This window comes from Gadus chalcogrammus, chromosome 7 (genome assembly GCF_026213295.1).
Source record: "Gadus chalcogrammus isolate NIFS_2021 chromosome 7, NIFS_Gcha_1.0, whole genome shotgun sequence".
Classification (NCBI taxonomy): Eukaryota; Metazoa; Chordata; class Actinopteri; order Gadiformes; family Gadidae; genus Gadus; species Gadus chalcogrammus.
In genome coordinates, this window is record NC_079418.1 from 21549300 (window position 1) to 21570822 (window position 21523).

The 21523-nt window shown below is 44.5% G+C and overlaps 1 protein-coding gene across 1 annotated transcript in view; it reads right to left on the reverse strand.

Moving 5' to 3' along the window:
- The window catches only part of arhgap32b (Rho GTPase activating protein 32b), a 78712-nt gene that overhangs the window by 39643 nt on the left and 17546 nt on the right, over window positions 1–21523 (reverse strand). Inside the window, exons 3-5 of the mRNA XM_056594837.1 lie at window positions 13596–13707; window positions 10091–10185; window positions 9069–9153 (exon numbers count right to left, since the gene is read on the reverse strand). Coding sequence (XP_056450812.1) covers window positions 9069–9153; window positions 10091–10185; window positions 13596–13707 — 292 coding nt within the window. The remainder of the gene's footprint in view (window positions 1–9068; window positions 9154–10090; window positions 10186–13595; window positions 13708–21523) is intronic.

The following is a 21523-nucleotide window of genomic DNA, read 5'->3' on the forward strand; positions in this document are numbered from 1 at the left end:
TCCCTGTTTCGGGGCTTTTGGTCTCCGGCAGCCAAAATAACTTTGAAATAGGAGGAAGAATAAAAAAAAAAAAAAAGGAAGAAAGAAAGATCCTAGTTGGCTTAGCCGTGAGAGAAACAAAGAGGGAAAAGAGGAGAAGCGGTGCTGAAAGTAAAGAGCCCAGTTCCTCTTTTGTTGCTCCTTGCTCCCCCCTTCCACCTCCTCGCCGGCTGGGCTGTTTTTTTTTTTTCCTTCCTTCACCGTCCCTGCCACACACACTATTCTCCCTCTCGGTCTCTCACTCCCTTTTTCTTTCTCTCCCCTCCCTGACATGCTGGCTCACACCCCCTATCACCCCCCCCCCCCCCCCCCCGCCCTCCTCTCTCTCTCTCTCTTTCTCTGGTTGGTGCATTCCCCAGGACAAAGAGCGGTGATGGGGAGAAGGGGAGAAGGAGAGGGAGCTCAGAGAAACAGAGGAGAGAGGGGGGAGGGCAGGAAATGAAAGGAAGGGAAAACGAGTGGATGCACTTGCAGGACAGCATTTCTTGCACGTGCCATTTTCCTTCCCTCTCTCTTGCTTTTGTGTGCCGCTCTCTCTTTCTCTCCTGTCCGCTAGCATGTTGGCATTTCAAAGACAGGACCTGTGCTGACAGTAGATGGGTGCCCTTTTTGGGACATAGAACTCAGCCTTGTAAAGTGGTACTAAAGATATCATTTTAGACCACAGTGAGCAGGAGGTTCCCTATATTTGGCCTCTTTTTTTGGGGGGCATTTTCCCCTTATTTTTTAGTTACTGCAACAACCTTTTCTACTTGGTACACATTCTAGAACTGAGTTTGTACGATGTATGTAATAAAGACTGGGTTCCTTGGGGTTCTGTGTTGAGAGGTGTTAGCTTGTCATGGTTATTCAGACTGTGACGGTATCCATGACAAAGGGCTGTAAAATGCACTTAAGATTCATGATGTAGCATCAGCAATTACTGCCGGAGCACACAACACAGCTCAATGATGTGGCATCGGAAAAAAAGCATGTTGATATACCTCAAAAATACCTACTGTGAGCCAAGGTTCTCCCTCACTCCATCTGTGTTTTGCGTACAAAATAACCCTTCATCTCTGGCAAAGCACAAGACGGGGAATCAGTGATGAAAACCGTAACCAACCAAACAGAAAACATGCCTGGTCCTGGCTACTGGTCCACCATAACAGTCTGGTTCTGGCTACTGGTCCACTATAACAGTCTGGTTCTGGCTATTGGTCCAACATAGCAGTCTGGTGCTGGCTACTGGTCCACTATAAAAGTCTGGTTCTGGCTATTGGTCCAACATAACAGTCTGGTGCTGGCTACTGGTCCAACATAACAGACTGATTCTAGTTACTGGTCCAACATAGCAGTCTGGTGCTGGCTACTGGTCCACTATAACAGTCTGGTTCTGGCTATTGGTCCAACATAACAGTCTGGTACTGGCTACTAGTCCAACATAACAGACTGGTTCTAGTTACTGGTCTACTATAACAATCTGGTGCTGGCTACTGGTCCACTATAACAGTCTGCTGGTGGCTACTGGTCCACTATAACTATTCTGGTGGTGGCTACTGGTCCACAATAACTATAACTTGTGGTGACTACTGGTCCACAATAACTATAACTTGTGGTGGCTACTGGTCCAACGTAACAGTCTGGTTCTGGCTACTGGTCCAACATAACAGTCTGGTTCTGGCTACTGGTCCAACATAACAGTCTTTCTGGCTACTGGTCCAACATAACAGTATGGTTCTGGCTACTGGTCCAACATAGCAGTCTAGTGCTGGCTACTGGTCCACTATAACTATAACTTGTGGTGACTACTGGTCCACAATAACTATAACTTGTGGTGGCTACTGGTCCATAATAACTATAACTTGTGGTGGCTACTGGTCCACAATAACTATATCTGGTGGTGGCTACTGGTACATAATAACTATAACTTGTGCTGGCTGCTGTTGTACCATAACAGCAACGGGAAGAGTCCTCTGCATCTGAACCCAAACCAGACAGGTCCAGAAAAACCTTCTTGTGCTCTGATTGTTCGTCAAAGAGGAATAGCCGAGAACAATTTCAACTTGCATCAGTGGTAGCAATGACATCATATGTGCCATCAACATATGAGATCGATTTAAAAAAAGGGCCTGTGACCGGCGTGCGGAATGGAAATTCAAATGGCTGCCAGCTTTATAGAAGAGGACTTATCAGAGCCAGGAGACAGCGAGAGGGGTTAAGGCCCAGAGTGGACGCCCCGGTCACAGAGTTTTCCCCCTGAAGAACAGGAGACGTGGCCATGAGCGTGTCTCGACCACGGAGAGCGTAATGAGAGAGAGAGGAACTAACTACATACCAATAGAAGGCAAGCCGTCTGTAAAACTCAATACAAACCCTTGACATTCTTCCAGCCATCTGTTGGTCCAGCATATGCGTCATAATTGTATTTACAGATTCCCAAATCAGAAAGCATGCAGCTCAGCAATGTTTACAACTTTTTCACGATGGAAAAAAAAAACAGACAACCAAATAGAGCAACACAACAATTGCAGAAAGCCAATGGAATGTACTAATTAGACACAACATTTCATACAAAACCTTGCCTGGGTTACGAATTAAATGGGTGGTCCACTAGCACTAGTGATCCATATCTCTCCATTAGCTTGCCAGTCCAATACAGGGGTGGATGCAATGGCATAACCCAGCTAGTGGACAAGAATACTCCCATCATACTCTACTACGTGTTCTAGCTATTAGTGTCCGATGATAATCCACCACTGACCCAGTTCATTCAGCTTTTTGCACTTGACGCTAGTGGTGATTTATTTTGATGGCATATAGGGCGTCACGCTCTCATCGGACAGCGCATTCAAAATGGAAAGACACATTTATGTTACCTTTCTGCTTCAGAATCTGCCATACCACGAATGCATACTGTTTACGATACAAGGTTAGCAAGTAAGGCAAAAATGTGTCTTTAATAGTACCGGGTAATACAAATTAAAAGGTTGCTTTATTTTCCCCATGAGAAGTTGCTATGCAATTTGATAATTGGACCATTTCTGTAAACATTTAGCTTCAACTTCACCTCTAAATTCTAGAAACCCTGTTCCTCCAGTCCTCGGCTTATTCAAGGTGAATAAACCAACACGCTGTGTTGCAAAATGTGCAGAATATAGACTGCAGAACAAGAATAAGTAATATACTGCAGCAGGGGTGGGACTCTTTTACATTGTTTTGACGCTGTGGTAATTTTGTTATCAGTGCACAATGTATCGGGGAGAAGGAGGGGGAGTTCAAGTGCAAGGATGCCTGCAGGGGTTTAATGCTGCACTTGAGAGCTATCTTGGGAAGGAAGGGAGGGGGGGGGGGGGGGGGGGGGTTACCGCACACCTGCACTCATTACCGAAGCCCAGAGAGACGTATCTTGCAAAGGGGATTGAGGTTTGCCATCGGATTTAGACACCTAGAAGGATTGGAGTAAGTGGATGAGATTACAACTTGGAGGGGACAGGGGGACTGGGGGACAGGGGGTTTGAGATCACCTAAAATCCCCTTATAAGAGAGATTTGTTTACTCTACTATAAGCCTCTCCCTACACACCCACCACCCCCGCAGGTTCCCCTGCACCTCGAGACATGCTCCATGAACAACCACCACCGTTGCACACGGCGCACGCTGTGATTAACAGCCGACAAAAACTAAAATAAATAGAGGAAAGTCAATATGCGTTTTCGGATTATTGTATTAACCGTATTCTCACGGCTCAAGTCGCTGCAGTTCCTCAGATCAATATTAAAGCAGCACAAAGTGTGGCGGGTTGCGAGAAAAAAACAACTGGTTAAAATAATAGGAATTGACGAGATGACAGCAGTCTCCCGACAACGCAGGATATGACACAGTGTGAATGGAATGAGAAGACGTATTTTTGAAGCGCATTGCACCTCCTTTTCTATTGCATTACATTTCATAGGGGGGCCAGGCGGGGGTAAACACAGCCTTCGAAGAGGTTTCATAACTTATTGCATTTATCAACAGACAAAAAAAAACCTCAGCCTTGCAGTTAAACGGTCCCGCACGCACCTTAGGAAAATAAAACAACCCTCTACAGTGTTGGCAAGTTAAATCAGCTGTAAACAGTGCAGCATGTGCCCTCTTCTCCAGCAAAATGTCTTTCGACAGTGTATTATTATTTTTCATTAAACTGTGTACATGGGAGATCGTGTTTTGACGGCTGGAGGTGAACGCGATGGTGTGTGTGAATGTGTGTTCTCATGTGCTGTTCGGGGCTCAATGGGAGCTCTAAATAAATAATCACCTAACACATGGAAAGGTCAATTAGAGAGCTTGACTTTGAGTGTACGGGAGAACCCTTTTACATTGGCCATGTATCCTCTGAAAATGAGGCATGCAGTCTGTGTGTGTCTGTGTGTGTGTGGGTGTACGTGCACACCCACCCACACACACACACAATATGATGGAAAACCCTTTGTTTGCATTGACAAAGGACGACTATCGGTTACAAAATCGTCGGTTGGGGGGGTTGAGTGATCACATGTGAGGAACACAACGCAGGTTGTCAATTCAGCTGTCAATATTCCACTCGACATTTGTGGTTTGTGGGCTTCAAGCCCTGTTATCATAATCACATCATTTCACCATCATACATGGGGTGTAACGCTCTAGGAGGCAACACTAAACTGATGGTTTGAAACAAACGCCTGCATTCCTCAACATTCTCCCCATGCTGCGGCAGTTTGTTAGCTAGCGCGTTAGAAGGAACAAGCTAGCCCACAACGTGCTGACTATTAAGCTGAAAACCGGCACTGCTGCTATTGATGGATTGGGTCCTGACGGGGGAGGCAATACGTCTCCCTACGTGTGTGTGTGTGTGTGTGTGTGTGTGTGTGTGTGTGTGTGTGTGTGTGTGTGTGTGTGTGTGTGTGTGTGTGTGTGTGTGTGTGTGTGTGTGTGTGTGTGTGTGTGTGTGTGTGTGTGTGTGTGTGTGTGTGTAAGAGCGAGAGAGGGGTGGAGCGAGAGAGTGGACGAGGGAAGGGATCTGAGCATATTGAGTCATCCTGCTCATCTGGTGGGGGGAGGAGCCAAGGTTGAGCCGCCATGAGGCAAAGATGGATGAATGGGAAGGATAGAGGGATGGAGGGATAGATGGCTCGATAGGTGGAGGTCACCATGAATGGCTGACAGGAGTGTAGGAGGGGAGAGCCGACCAGGTTCCCATCATACTCCTTCTTCCCATTATAGGGAGCGTGCGTGTGTGCCGGCCCTGTCTACGCGTCTCTAGTTACACAGGCCCCCCCGATACATGGCCATAGAGGGACGTCAATCTTTATCACAAGCATGGCCGCACTCTTAGACCGACACTCTCTCTCTCTCTCTCACACACACTCACAAAAGACAGCCCCATTCTGACCCGGGTGACCTTCTGTCAATTAAGGAGGGTGGGGGGCTGGCTAACAGCTGTTGAACTCCCAGTTGTGGTAATTACTATGGACGAAGTTATAGCACACAAACTTTCACACAAATATTCACACACACACACACACACACACACACACACACACACACACACACACACACACACACACACACACACACACACACACACACACACACACACACACACACACACACACACACACACACTTCCTCAGATATTTACTATCATTCCTTATTCTCATCTACTGCGGTGGAATATGGGAGGTGGGGACAGACTATGGTTGACCCCTAAAGTGATTCAAAAATATGTCTTAATAACTTGACTATCACTGACGCGTGTCTGATTTATATCAAAGTGGCTCAAAAAACCCAAAGGACCCCCTGCTCTCAGAAACAAATGAAGCTCTGGTGGTGAGTGACGGGGGGGTGGGGGAAACTCCAAATTGAAAATAAACTTGATTAATAAGTGCTGCAATCATTACGGCAATTTTTTGGAAAGCATAGCAGCCATTAGGTCGATTAGGTTTATAACATGGCTTAGGAGTCGTCACAGGGAGCAGGCCAAATTGGAGTCAGTTGGAGGCCTTTGGCAACCATTACTTTCTTGAGAAATGAAGGAACACTTAACCTTCAGTTATATGCGGTTACATATGATTATGCTATAGGTTACGTTATATCCTCCATGGGAGCCATAGGTCTACGAGTGGATATCACATGAGTCACACGGGGCATACAATTATCTATAAGAAGGTAGGTGGCATTCCCAATGGGAAGGCTGAGTCTCCATGTTGGCACACCAACTGTATCGGTGTCCATATTAAGTGTTCATATCGCACATGCCCACGTCAAGACCAAAAGGAAGGGCAAGGTGTTACCAGAGGGTATTCAGGCATCATAAATAACAACCTTTAACTAAAAACCTTTGACTAAATATAGCTCTATGCTGCTAGAGTTGGACCAAGCAGCAGGGTTGTTTTATTCAGCCGACAACTGGGTTTGTTTTGGTAAATCCGCTAATGTATAGTTGTATGTCTCTCTGTATATCTCTCTCGACAGTTGTATCTCTCTTTATATAGTTGTATCACTCTATTAAGTTGTATCTATTGTAGTTCGTCTGTATATGGCAAACAAATAAATCAATAACAACTTTTTTACTGTTGCACTTTGTTTCCCAGTATCCATACAACAAACAAGCCCACCTCATTGGATGCTGTCAACAGAATGCTCAGCGATTCCTTTGTGCAAGCCAGTGAGCACAATGCAGCCCCCCCTGGGTTCTTATGAAATACTCATACTTGCGTGGCAAGGAAAATCCACTGCGGGATTTCAGAGGATACTCAAATGTCTTGACAATTTGCTGACAGGCTCTAGGCTATGATAAGCACTGGCTGTCAGCCTAGTTGTCGGGAGACTTTTTCTTTCAATAAACTGCACCCCCCCCCCCCCCAAAAAAATAAATAAGTTTGATCAGAAATTCACAGCAAGGTCTGTGGATTATTGTGTCATCGTTTCTCAAAAAAGCTGTCACCTTTTTGTTTTTCAACTGTCTTTTTATTCCTTTGACTTGAGCAACTGCATGGCTATCGTCACTAGCCAGTCAGTTACTCAACTGAATTGTTAGATATTATCATCTCCCTAAGCAGGGCAAAATACAGTAATTTTCGGGTGAACTGATCCTTCAAATTAACTGACCAAGGGGTATACTATATGTGCCCGTCATGAAAAAGACAATTGTTACAAATGAAACAGCATCACCAGAGACAAATTCAACACTGCCAAAAATAGTTGGTTTAAAAGTCTTTCCGCTGTCACGTAATGTAGTGCATAATATAGACTAGAACCACCCTAATCCACCAAATATTCCCTGTGCATCCTTGTGAATCTACAGAGACAGGGAATCCATCTGACTATTGCGGATATCGCGTTTTATTATGGTCAGCACAAAGGAAGCAGCTTGACACAACAGAATTCACAGAAATTCAGTCATCCAACTTTTGGATGACTGTCCACTTTGTAAGGGTTGGGTGCAGTCATGATTTGTAACCCTTTACAGGCCATAAACCTAAAGACACACGTAATATAGAGTTAACTTAATGACAGGTGTTCTGAATTAACCCTGAGACACTTAAACCCGCTGTCAATAAATACAATAAAAATGCACTGATGTTTGGCAAGGCCCAAATGATGGCAGAGATGTTAAAATGGAGCACCAATATGTCAAAATATAATGAAAATATATTCAGTTAGCACAGTACCGGCTGAGTCAGACGGCCTAGCTCCAGGAGATGAGCTTAATGTAAGTCAACATGTTGTACTCCACTAGGAAGCGGCATGGACGTTGACTTATTTTATCTCTGAGTCAGACTCAAACGGGCGCCTAAACAACAAGGTGCTGGCTTGTTAAACAAAGATGACCTCCTTTTTTTTATTTAATTTTTTACAGGAAATAGGTTAATTGACTTTGTAGAAAAATAAATGTCAGTAAACAAAACAGTCTGTGTGTGTGTGTTTATGGACATCTATATGGACACACAGGGCCGTGTTAAACCACTGCGTTGTTGGGGCAGCTGAGTGGTTTAACACCACTCTGCGGCCCTACATAAAACAGAGAGAAGTAAACATGAAAGGCAATACAGAGCACGGCTTAGACGGCAAGTAACTGGGATCAAGTCCTTTGGCACGCAACGTTAACGCCACAAAAAGTCGAGGGGAGAGATTACTAAAAAGTAAATAGTTCACTAATAATAAAGTCTTGCCGTGTCAGGACAGAAAATGTATTATCTTTTAGATTTAGGAAACAATCTTAATTTCATATGTTTGCTTTTATGATTCTTCAATCATACCATTCTTTAAATCTCAACGCGGTACCCTATGGCTGTGTGCAACGAAAATGTCAGCTGAACACTGACCCCTATTGGTGCCTTCAGGGAATTACAAGAATGCAACTTCTAGAGAAAGCTGCGGCAGTCATCAGTTTGAAGACAAGAGTGGACCCCAACATGATGTTTTCAGGACTTTTCAGTGATTGATCTTACAAACAGGGTTCAAAATATTCAGCGCAAAGCCCAGCATGTATACCCCATTAACTGAAGTTTAACCACGGACCGGTTTACAGTGTTCAAGCGTTTTCTGCGAGTCAAAGGTAAAGAATCGACTGAGCCAACAGGGAAAGTGTATATCCCAGCAGTAGACTACAAGAGACATCAATTTCATTGTAATTACACCATGCTCCACCTCCACCCGCGTTTTAATCATTGTTCCAACCTTAACAAGCCTATGGCATCTTTCATGGCTGCCTGTCTGGGTTCAACACTAAAAATAGGACAATAGAGAAGAACAGCCAAAGCAGCCACTGGCTGTGGATGCATTGGGTCAAATGTAATAAAGACGATGGGTTGGAGTGAGTCACGGTTGTGGAAAGGCAACTCGAACAGACTCTGTCTCCCTTGTTTACTGCTGACATGTTTCCCACTCAGAAAGGGGAAAAACGGCAAGGTGTACCAATTCTACAAAGAGTTGTATAAAAACCACCTTAAGCGCTGAGCTAAGCCAGGGGTGGGTGGTTTGAGGGTTGGTTGAGGGGTGGTGGGGTCAGGACGGCGTCTGCTTACCTGGATTGTGCCAAAGTCCACGTTCTCGTAGTGAAAATGAGCGCACTCGGCCAGCTTGGGGAAGTGTCCCTTGGTGAAAGAAAGTCTGAAAGACGCACACACGCACACACAAAAACACACACACACACACACAGGTCAGGACGGTGCACTAGAGGAAATGTTTCATGACAGGAGGGGTGAGTGGGGGAGGGGGGGTGGAAGCGAGTCGGGGGGGAACAGAGATAGACAGAGGAAGTGAGGGGAACGGAGGGGATCAAACACAGGCGATAAACAGTGAGTAAGCGGCTGGGAAGCGAGACACAGACAGCAGGCTGGGAAAGGGGACACATGAGAGAGTTGAGGCAGATGGACGGTGGCAGGTGTATATTTGTGTGTGTGGGTGCGTCCTAAGCCTTCACTGTCTATGTGTCTATGTGAACTTAGTCTGTGGATGTGTGTTTGTGTGTATCAAAGAGTGTGTCTTGTTTTTGCGTTTCTGAGTGCATAGATGATTTTCTATGTGTGACTGCCTCTGTGTGGGTGTGACAGTGCCATGCACAATATTGCACAATATTATACATGCACGCATGTGTATGTGTAGCCAGCCATGGTTAAGTAGATGACATTCTGTGTCTGACTGTGGCTGAGTATGAGTATGAGTGTGTTTTTTTGCAAGCATGTGTTTTTGTCTGTATGTGTGTGTGTGTGTGTGTGTGTGTGTGTGTGTGTGTGTGTGTGTGTGTGTGTGTGTGTGTGTGTGTGTGTGTCTGTGTGTCTGTGTGTGTGTGTGTGTTTTTGTCTGTGCTGTTTTTTTTGTCTGTGTGTGTGTGTGCGTAAGTGTGTGTGTATATGCGTATGTGTGCGTGCGTGTCTGAATTTCCATGTGTGTACGGGAATGTGTGTGTGTGTGCGCCCAAATCTGAGCGCGAGCGCTTTTGGTACCCGTGCATGTGCATGTGCATGCGAGCGTGTGTGTGTGTGTGCGCGTCCGGGAATGTGCCCCCCCTGCTGGGCGGGGAAAGGGAGAGTGGTGCGGCACTCACTTCTTGACATTCTTGACCTTCATGCTGGCTGTGCTGCTGCTGCACGAGCGCATGAGGGGCTCTGTGCGCAGCTCGGGGATCTCTGCACTGCGGGCCTAAGACACAAACACACACACACACACACGCTCAGATTAATGTCAATATCTAACCCTCAGTCTGGCCAACAAGTATTAAAAAGGTAAGAAAAATGCTACACATCCTCTGTTAACTGCTTGTTGTTATTTTTAGCGCACATGTTTACAAAATCGTATGGCTGGTATCAGCTGACAGCCCCGATTGCCGCAGGTCAGATGCAAGTAGAATAGGTTGGACCATCTGATCACTAGAGATGACTGTACTGAGTTGGGGTCTTTCCCTCTGGTGTAATTTCAACAGAGGTGTTTGCTGCCATCATGGCCTGGTGGAAAAACCCTGGTACTGCAGGCCTAGAAAAACTTTATATGCTTTGCATGCTGTTTAAGTTCTCAGAGCACTTTGTGGATGCCGAATGGATTTTGCATGGCTATTAGGGAACATGCTACAAACCGGAGATGCTAAGGGGCATGCCATGTTTTCTGGGAGCTACAGAAAGCCATGCGTGTGTAGGCAGGCCGGGAGAGCAAGGTTCATTCAAATGAACACGGGTCACTACAATTATTGACCGTACCCGGTCCCCTCACAGAGACAGAATGTTCTTATTTGCTGGCCAGTTGCTATGGCTTTATTCAAATAGTTTGTAATGGGAGGCAGCAGTCTTTGGAGCCTTACAGTGTGTGCCACAGTTTGGACAAGCTCGCAATTCATCTGTGACACAGACCCCACTGAGTCTGTTACCGGGGCTGATTAGTAAATGTCAGTGCACTGTCCAGTTGTTCCATGCATGGGCTGTTGGTCACACTGTTATGGCTGTTTAGTAGCAGACACACAGACTCAATCACTGATGTCTTGATTTGAAAGAGGATAAGATGATGTCAGTGTGCAGGTTGCCCCTCTGTGAAGTGAGCATTTAACCTGTAATTTATAGCTTTTATTGTAATCGTAAAATGTGTTTAGCAACAATAACGGTAATTTACAGATTTTATTCTTTTGAAGACTTGTATCTTATTTGTTCTTATAATTAAATAAACAAATACACTTAATAAAAAGTGAAACTGACTATTACCCAGATGATGTAAGACTTGATTGTGAAACATTCCACTCGGGCTAGTGTTTGGGTTTGCTGCTCAGATACAACCGACGTCGTCCCAGAACGAAACCAAGTACACCAAGCAAGAGAGGACAAGTCTTGCATCAACGTCAGTTAATAGGATGGTATGCAGATGAGGTCAAACTTTGTCAGGAAAACATGCTGACGCTGCAGTCAGCTGAGCCCGGGGACAGCACAGTAGCTTTTAACGTTTCCAAACTCCCAGGGTCACTTGTCACACCCCCGAGGCAGAACATGCCAGATCGCAGCCTATCGGGAGAAACAATGGCAGAATAGCGTAGGAGATAGCGTTTCGATTCCCAGCTGAACGGTACAGTGGTCAATCTGCAATGTCTGCAGCAAATCGGAGACAACCTTGAGCAAGATGGCCAGGCCAACCCCTACCTGTTGCTTAATGGAAGGCAGCTAAATTCAAAGACAGTAGGAGACAGATAGAGAGAGACATAGACAGACAGACCGAGAGACACACAGAGACAGAGAGACACACAGAAAGACAGAGAGACACACAGACAGACAGAGAGACACACAGACAGAGACAGAGACAGAGACAGAGACAGAGACAGAGAGAGAGAGAGAGAGAGAGAGAGAGAGAGAGAGAGAGACAGACAGACAGACAGACAGACAGACACAGAGAGAGAGACACAGAATGAGTAAGTTATTTTGTTGTCCCAGACTCCTCTTTGGTGTACAGTGCAATGGGGAGCAGCTGCATATCTGCCAGTGTGAAAGTCAGTAAGGAAAGTATAATGTACAGAGCTAGTATTACCTGGAGGGATGGTTTCAGAAAATCTATTCATATTCTTGCTGGGGACATTTAGTTTGAGCTAGCACATCTTTTTACAATTGAATGTCATCTCAGGTTTGTGCGAAAGACACAAATATATTGTATAAAAGTATGAGAAGTGCTTTACCAGATTGGATACATATAGCTAGGTTTGGCAGATTATGTCATGTAAAGAAACGTCATTTGAATCAAGCTGCCAAACATCAGACTGCCCATTAATACCCAAAGCAATTAACTACATGAATAGGCCATCTAGATTTAAATCTGATTAAATTCTAGTCCACGCATCTCTCCTGAAGTACTGTGTGTTTCAGACGCTGCCATCAAACTTGCCTCTGGGAAATAAATAAAAAAAAAGGCAGAATCCATGGCCCTGCTGCCACGACGAGAGCTAACACCGACCTTCCTAAGCTTCCTCTCCCCATCCCAGTCCGGATTTGCCTGCCGCTTGCAGCAGGAAATATAAATAACAAACACAGACATAGCAGTATGGTTTCCGTTAGTCCCTCCTCCCCCCCGATTAATATTCATGAGCATGTAGCGTTTGTTGTTGTTCATCAACATTTGCCCTAGCCGCTTTCCAATCAAAACGCAACGATAAAAACACTTGCGATACGGGAAGCGGCCAGGGGTGGCTCAAAGCGTTGCCATAACAACGGCCTCATTTCCTCTGCCACTGTCGATGTCCCCACAAAGTGTTCCGGGGGAAAGAAAAGCGAGACGGAGATAAACAAGAGAGAAAGGGACGGATAAACAAGAGAGACTTACAAAGGGAAAGACAGGGGAGAGGGCTAGAGGAGAGAAAGGGTGAGAGAGGAGAGTGCTGAAAGGAGAGTAAAAGGATGAATGATGTGGATGGAGTGCAATGCGGAGAGGCGACGCGCACACGGTACGGACCGAATAAGTACTGGGGTAGGTTAATGTCTATGTGTCGGAGGGCTTTGAGCTCTCCACTTGTACCACATTAAAAGTCTCCATCTGCTTTCATGATAAGGGTGTTGTGCCAGCAAGTGCCGGTAAGACAATTTTGAATGGAGATGTTGCTGCTCACAGCTAATCCATGAGAGGAGTTAGAAAAAGAAAACAACAACCAAAGGATAACTGAGTAAGCCTAAATGTAAGTTCTTTGGGACTTCAATATGTCACTGCCACTGTGTCTAGCGACCTGGAATGAATTGAAGGACTGACTGAGTCTGTATCTGTATTGTACTGCATGTGTGTATGTCTATGTGCATGTCTGTGTGTGTATGTTGGTATAATTGCTATTACTAGTATGTGCTATGTATGATAGTGGGAGCATGATGTGTGGGAGTATGCATTGTGCAGGTCAACTATGGGCCTACCCGTGTATTTGTCTATGTGCATGTAGTATACGGCTATCTGAACGTCCCCCTTTGCTTGTTATAGTGTGTGTGTGTGTGTGTGTGTGTGTGTGTGTGTGTGTGTGTGTGTGTGTGTGTGTGTGTGTGTGTGTGTGTGTGTGTGTGTGTGTGTGTGTGTGTGTGTGTGTGTGCGCGCGCATGTGTGTGTCTCACCATGGCACTAATGGTCTCCTCCCAGTCGGGCCGGTCTCGGGGGTGAATGTAGGCCAGTTCAGACACGACGTCTAGGTCCTCGTCCTCAAAGTTCCGGCCGGGCCTCAGGCCCCTGGGGATACACACACACACACACACAGTTCATAAAGACACACGCCTGACATTTAGCGGATGTCATGACAATAAACTCCAACTCAAAAACCTGCAATTTCTGTAGGCTTCCCGTCATGGGTTTTTTGTGCGTGTGCCGTGTATACGTAAAGATATGCATTTTTATTTATATGTACGTACAATCATGTATGTGTACGTGTATACTAATATGTACATTCTTTTTGTGAATGTATGTATTGGTATGGGTATTTTGTATGGGTACGTACCTATGTCTGTGGCTTTACATATCTATACCTATGTTTGTGTACATATGTATGCACACACACATGTGAACATATTTTAAGGTCTGTGTAGTATGTATGGTTGTGATATATGAACGTAAAACTACATGTGGTTCTAACGTTGTTGCTAGTGTGTCCTGGGTGGTTGCTAGGGACCTCTGGGTAGTTGCTATGGTGTTCTAGGCAGTTACTAGGGTGTTTTTGGTTGTTACTAGGGTGTTTTGGGCAGTAGTTAGGGAGTTCTCGGATGGTGCCTGCGAGTTCCGGGTATATACAGCCAAACATATGTATGGTACACATATATTACACTTGTTTGTGTATGCATTTGTGTGTTTAGATTTGAACAATCAGCGATTAAGGTTAAACATTTTAATGTATAATATGGGGAATTTGTGCAAACATTGTGGGAGAAGATGCAGTTTATAAATGTTTAGGTTTCAATGCTATGACTGACCCAATCGTACAAACATGGAATTAGTAATTATGGTAACTTTAATTTTCTCATCTATATGCACACTTGCTCAAAAAAATATATCATAGCACATTATTCCACTGCAGTAACTATCATATGATAAAATAAAAATTGCCATTCTATGATAATGTTTGTGCGAGGAGCCAGCGAAAAGTGGTGGAAAGGGAATTATAAGAAGCATGCAAGAGAACAGTATTTGCCCTGCTTACAGCAGTGCAAGAACTAAGCATTGGTATAGCAAGCTTAATGCTAGAAATTGACCCTAGTTTGTAAATGGCAGGAAATACTGCCGTCATCATACCGAGATACAGAGACGATGGTTATGTGTGTGTATGTGAAAGGAGAGGGCTGGAAAAGTTCAGAGCAAATGGTCTGTTGGTTAGAATACAGTAGACAATGGAGAAGCCCGCAGCAACACAAGGCAGGTGTAGAGACGCATGAATACTTTGAATGGACTTTTGTATTGCTTTGTTGTTTACACTGTGCTAGCACAAAGGCTGTGCCGAATGTAGTGTGAAGATGGCCGAGAGCCCGCAGGGTCTAGCTGGGATGAGGCCATGTTGCTGTAGGACATGGGGGGGCAGGGTGGATGGGAACAACGGGTACAATATAGACCATGTAGACCCTCCTACATGGTCTAGTCTACTATACTGTATGTGAGAGTGGGTTGGGGGGGAGATGGAAAATGAGGGCACCACCAGGTCGGGTGGGGCGGTAGGATGTGACATGAATTCAAATGAACTTGCGGTGGTGGAGGGAGGAGGAGAATGGCCTGCAGCCACCGGGGGGTTGTGGAGGGGGGGGTACAGGCTGGGGTCCAGTGGCCTCAGGCGGGGCACACTCTGGTGGTTGCACTGGCTAGCAAGATGGTTAGCAAGCTAGCGGGAGGGATACAAATGCAGCATCTCAGTGTGGGAATAATTGGACCCAAGGCACACCAGATGCCGATATAAGAAGAACGGTTGGAGAGAGGTTGAGGAATAATCTGCATACAACCACAATTCTCTGAACACATTCCCACGCACACACACCTACAGAAGGATTTTATGCAGCACTCGTTAAACCTCTATTTGTAAAACCTAATGACTTGGCTCTACATATTTCCTCCTTGTACAGACTTGCAAATCATGAGGCAGACTGGCAAACACAGGAATCTCATCTTCCAAGGCCACCAGACACCAATCTTCAGTTTAAAAGAAAATACATTTAACGCATGTTTAAGACTGCTACAACTCCCTCTGTGTGCTACCCATGGGCCCTGCTTGATGGAAACATTTAGGAAACCAACAAGGTTTTATACATATATTCATAAAGACACACGGCTGACATTTAGCGGATGTCATGACAATAAAAAATCTGCATCCCTGAGTCGTATCGTACCGCATGCATCTAGTTCTGTATCGGCTCGTCCTATAAAGGAGAGCTGCACACCCATAATAACCATCACCAGGGTTCCGCAGTTAAGGTATCCACATATTGCTGTACCTGTACCCGACTGCTACTCAAACTTCTTTCGATATCTAAGAATAGGACAATTACACCCGTGTCCGTGTCCCAAATCCGCTATTGTGAAATGCCCTTCTCCCACCCTGATGGCACTTTAGGATTTTTCTAAGGCTAAAACTATGGTGAAAGTTATGCACCCGAGACTAAATAAAGGCTTTTTCACAAAAGATGAAAGGAAAGTCATGAAATTAGTCAAATGTATGCCTATTAGGCTAATATTAGGCTATTATATTATTAGCTGAGATCACAGAGAAAGCTGAGGCCGTAGCTTATGTGTGCTGCTGAAAACTACAATTGCTTTGTTCTTAATCATTTCAAATGAAGGAGATTTGTGGACTCCTGTAATTTCAAGCTGTTATTTAGTCAGAGAAGAATTTGCATACCTCGATGCCATGCGTTTCCCTATGCATGTGAGTGCAGCCTAGTAACTGTAACCATTTGGATTAATGAACCAAACAACAAAATGTTTGACAATAACATAACAAGCTTTCTTTATCTCGGAAAATGAAATTGAACAGAAAAAACAGACCAGCGGCAAAAAATATATATAATAGGCGTAGACCTAAACTCTAATAAAACACTCATCTTATGCTTAAATAAATGAGAATACAACAAATGTACAACAAATAACAAGATAATCTGAAGAAAATAACATATTGATTTTGTCTGACAGGCTATAATGGCATTGAAGGAAATGCATACCCAACCTCAAATGCAAAAAATTGGATTGCATACAAGAAATAGTTCTTAATAGTAAATTAAAGAGCTGATTTTAACATCCCTTCCGCAAATCACCCACATATTACGAATACCCAAAATTGGCTAATCCACAACCGCCTGCTGCCGTGGTTAAAGCCAGGTCACGCGGGCCAAGTACTCGATCCGTGCATGTCTATAACACACACACACACACACACACACACACACACACACACACACACACACACACACACACACACACACACACACACACACACACACACACACACACACACACACACACACACACACACACACACACACACACCTGAAGCAGTCTCAGTCCCCGAGGACATCATTATAGTCAGTGATGATATCAAAGGTCAACACAGTGCTTCATAAATCTTGTAACCACTCCAAAAGGTTTGGGACCAAGGAAGTCATTAACGTGGGCATGATTTAAGAAAAAAAACGGAAATGGTCAAACTAGAGAGGGAGCACATGAGAGCTCAGAGAAGCAGTTAGACCCATGGACCACGGTGTCTTGTTCACAGTTTCTACCCCCAAGGGTGGCAGCAGCTCAGGAGATAGAGCGGGCTGTTGCTGGTTCCATCCCTGGCAACTCCTAGCTAAGTGTTGAGATGTCCCTGAGCAAGACACCTGAGCCTAACTGCTCCCCATGAGCTGGCTTTTGCCTTGCATGGTTTACACCGCCGTCGGTGTGTGAATGTGTGTCTGAAGGGGTGAATGTAACACAATAATTGTCAAGCACTTTGAGTAGCATCAGGTCTCAAAAGTTACAGCTCCATAAAAGCTGTCCATTCATTTACCATTTCTATTCATAGTGTTGGTCACATAGTAGGCACTGAATTATCTAATTATCGGTTGGAGGGACAAATTAGCACGCTAGCACTCACAGCCATAGTTACTGGGTTCCATCCCAGCCCCTCCATTGTCATTCCACCCGTCTACAACATGGATAAAAGCATCTGATAAATGATTAAAGAGTAAAACAATAACTAATATCAACAAATGTCTTGCTAGCGTTCAAAAAGTGGCGTCTGTGTTAGACATGCACCTGATTCACTCCTTTGTATCCGGCTGTTTACACCACAATACGCAGAAGGAATTCAGGCATCCCTCTGTCATGCATTGTAATGGCCGTTTCTGTTTTGGAAACTTGTATGCCCCAAATGATAATGAGGATGAGGATGAGGATGATGATGATGATGATGATGATGATAATGGTGGATGGCAGCAAGAACCGGAGGGAAGGGGGGGATGGTAAGAGTCTCAGGAATGCGGTGGCGGTCGTCTCGGCTGTCCTCGTTGGCGGCCTAGTGGTGCCCCCGATCCGCACCGTTTATCGGGTCACTGAGCATTACCCCCGGAAAGCAGAGCATAGCTTTCCGAGTGGTAGTCGGTTTGAAAGAAGGCCTTGATTGGACATCGTATTCCACCACCGATGTCACTGCCACCACCACAAAGCAACGCCATGGCTGACAGCGACGAAACAGACTCCCGGGCTTCCCGGCATCCTTTGAGTTAAGAGGCGCAGGGAAAGCACCTGCGGCGGCCACTCTCCCAGCAGCAGAGCTGAGGACTGCCAGAGAGAGGTCTCTGTGTTTGACGACGGGAGTGCACTTTACAGTCCTTCAGAAAAGAAGAGAGCGCTAGCCCACCAGAAGAGGGGAATCATCTGTCTAAAGAAATTGACTTTGCTCAGCTTCCAAGCTCTACCTCCCTGCCAACAACGTCCAACCGTTCCTGTCCCCCTCGTTCGCCTAATCCTCCCCCCCCCCCATCACTTCTCTTTCCGTTTTTATTGGATGAAAACCTGCAGTTCCTCCATTTAGCTTTGCAAGCTAAAAAGTTAAGGTGTCTCTTATTTCCTTATCTTTCTCCCACGCTTCCTAGCCCAGCTAGAGCCCTCGCCTGTCCTCGAAGGCACTGAGTGATAAGGAACAGTGAAAGAGAATTTACATTTCCTTTACTATGGAAATAGGGCTGCATCTTCAGTCAGGGATGACAAGCAAATAAACCCTTATCAACTTTTGCATCTCTCCTGAAAAGGATAGGTTGTTGGGGAGTTCAGAAAGCAAACATGGTTCCACATCCTTACATACTATTAAATACTCTCATTTAAAAAATAAAATTTAGCACATAACGATATGCTATTTTGTGCCATACGAAAGCAAACGTGATTTCTGGCAGTTCAGTTAAAGCAGACAAAGACCCTGACAGAGAATTCTGATGGAAACCATTTAAATTGGTCCCTTTTCAACAGACAACACTGCAAGGGACATAAGCGATCAATAACAGAACAAAGAGATAGGAAGGAAAACAAGGATTCCTCTATTGCCAAGTTTTAATATGATGCATTTGTGTTCAACCAAGTTGGCAAGTTGTTGCCTGCCCTTCCCATAACAATTTGACGGGAAAGGGGATCGTTAGAGCTTCGGCAGCCGATCACCTGTGTAGCAACCCGTGCAGTGATTGTGCCTTATTTGTATAACTAACTGATCCTTTTCATGCAATGTAAATAAATTGATCATGCCATAATAAACAGTATCTAAGATGACTGCTTGCACAATACATCGATTGCTAACAAAGATGCAACTATAGCCAATGATTTTGGTTGAATTGTATTATTTAGGGATCGGGTTTGCAAGGCTTCTATTAAGTAAGTACTCTAAATAATGTAGTAAGAAAGAATCTGTAAGTAATATTATGTAATGCTTTACAGGAAATTTTAACGTTAGATAAAAGTCATCAAATTAAAAATATAATATAGATGAATTCACTTTATCAGGAGACACGTGTCCAGAGAGGATAAAAACCTGTCCAGGCACAATAGCATGCATTTGTGCTTCCATTTATTTAATGACGGACGCCAGGGAATGGCATGGCATGGCATCATTCAAAAAGGCCTCTGATGAATGATGCAAGTACAGTGATGGCTCGAGAGCGTTGAAATTGGGACGACCAAAAATGTGCCACAATCACCCTCCTACCATCTAACAACTGTGCCACACTCACCCACCTACCATCTAACAGTCTGCAGAGACTGGTCGTTTATCAATTACATGCAGCAAGTTAACAAACAAGTGGGCTGAGGACTGCATTGTACGTTGGCGAGACTCAAATCAATTAAACTGCACCTACAAAAACAAAGCCTTCTTGCATTTCCAACGTGGCTTGGGCTAAGTCAATAGATACAGTATATGCATATCCTATCCATTTTTAATGAAGCGTCTTCAAAAGGTACTACTGCTACTAGTGTTGTTACGGTTGGCCTATTTGCAAAGTACGATTTTTTTTTGTATAGAGAAAGTTGTCAGGAATTGCGCCAAACATTTTAAAGGGAAGGGGTAAAAGAGAGGCAGCTCATCTCTCTTATCTCTTTCAACTGACGGGACTGGCTTATTTTGGGCATTCCCATCTGGGTTTGTTAGAAGCGGACACAAAAACACAAAAGCTCTTCAGCCGTGCTGAAAATGTAGACCTATATACCAGAAAGAGGCACTAAAAAACGTATGCCCTGCAAAGCAAAAGTCCTGTTGAAGCTTCAGTCGGTTTGTATGCACAAAATGAGAACTACTATTTCATTAGTACAATTAAATCACTAATGTGTGGTTGGTTATGAATAACCAGCCATTTAATTGTGAGTTTACCGTCAACCGAATATCATATAAGAAGCAGAAAACAAGACTATAGAAGTTGTTGCTTACTCTAATATGTGGTTACACCAATTCATTCAATGACCTTTTGGGCACATGTGTAAACTCAAAACGAAATGATTTTACGCCCATTTGTTTTCTGTCAACACCACCATCATGTTGCTTTTATCAGATTTTAACCAAGTTAGCAGTGCCCTGCTGTGCACATACAAGGTAAAAACAAAATGATTCTACATTAAACTTAGTCAAGCAGTAAGCACACAAAAGAATGTCTTGATGATAGTTTCTATAATTTCAAAGAAAACGACTGGGACTCAAGGTGGACATGGCAAGGACGGTGGAAATCTTCTCCTGCGCTTCCTTTATAAGAGGTGAAAGGGATAAAGAAAAACCTTGAGTCAGTATTCTCCAGTGAGAGCAAAAAGAGGGTAGAGGTTGAGGCAACACACAGTCCGTGGCAAAGCACAAATGTTAGGATACCGAAAGGAGAAGAGCCGCATAGAGGGAGTCATGAATCTCAACAGCTGAAGTCCTGCATTTACAGATTCTGTCAGCTGCTGTTTGTGCGTCTAGCAGCCGTCTTCGTGGAGAGTCAAGGGTTTGAAAGAGTAGAGACTGACAAGGCTCCACCAACAACTACTACCGTGGTGCTAAAATTGATAAGCTAGCAGCAAAAAATATATAAATACAACGAAGAAAGAGGAAGAAAGCACAAGACCAAAAAAATACGTTAATGTTGCTTATATGAGACACGGTAGCTGAAAATCTCTGGCAGAGTATTTAGATTTGCATTCCTGTGTTAATTTCTGAATTCGAGATCTGAGGCAAAACAATCTTGATAGACATCCTTCCAGTTTGATAGTCTGGACTGCACTCCGAAAGGCAGCTTTGTTCAAAGTACTCAAACACTCCACCTTTTTATTCGATCGTTTCACATTTCCTTGCTAACCAAGCACAGCGGTTACTTTTTGTTGAAGATGGGCTCACCTAGGATCAAAGAATCAACCACATTGACACGATCAGCAGGACCAGGCTATATATACACCCCACATTGGAGGAAATGCATATACACAACATGACCATCCACCCACATGTGAAGTCCTTTGATGCAGTTACCTGGAAACCTTCCTGTAGAGAAACACCATTTCGCCAGTCTACTCCCTCTGAACTAAGGAAACA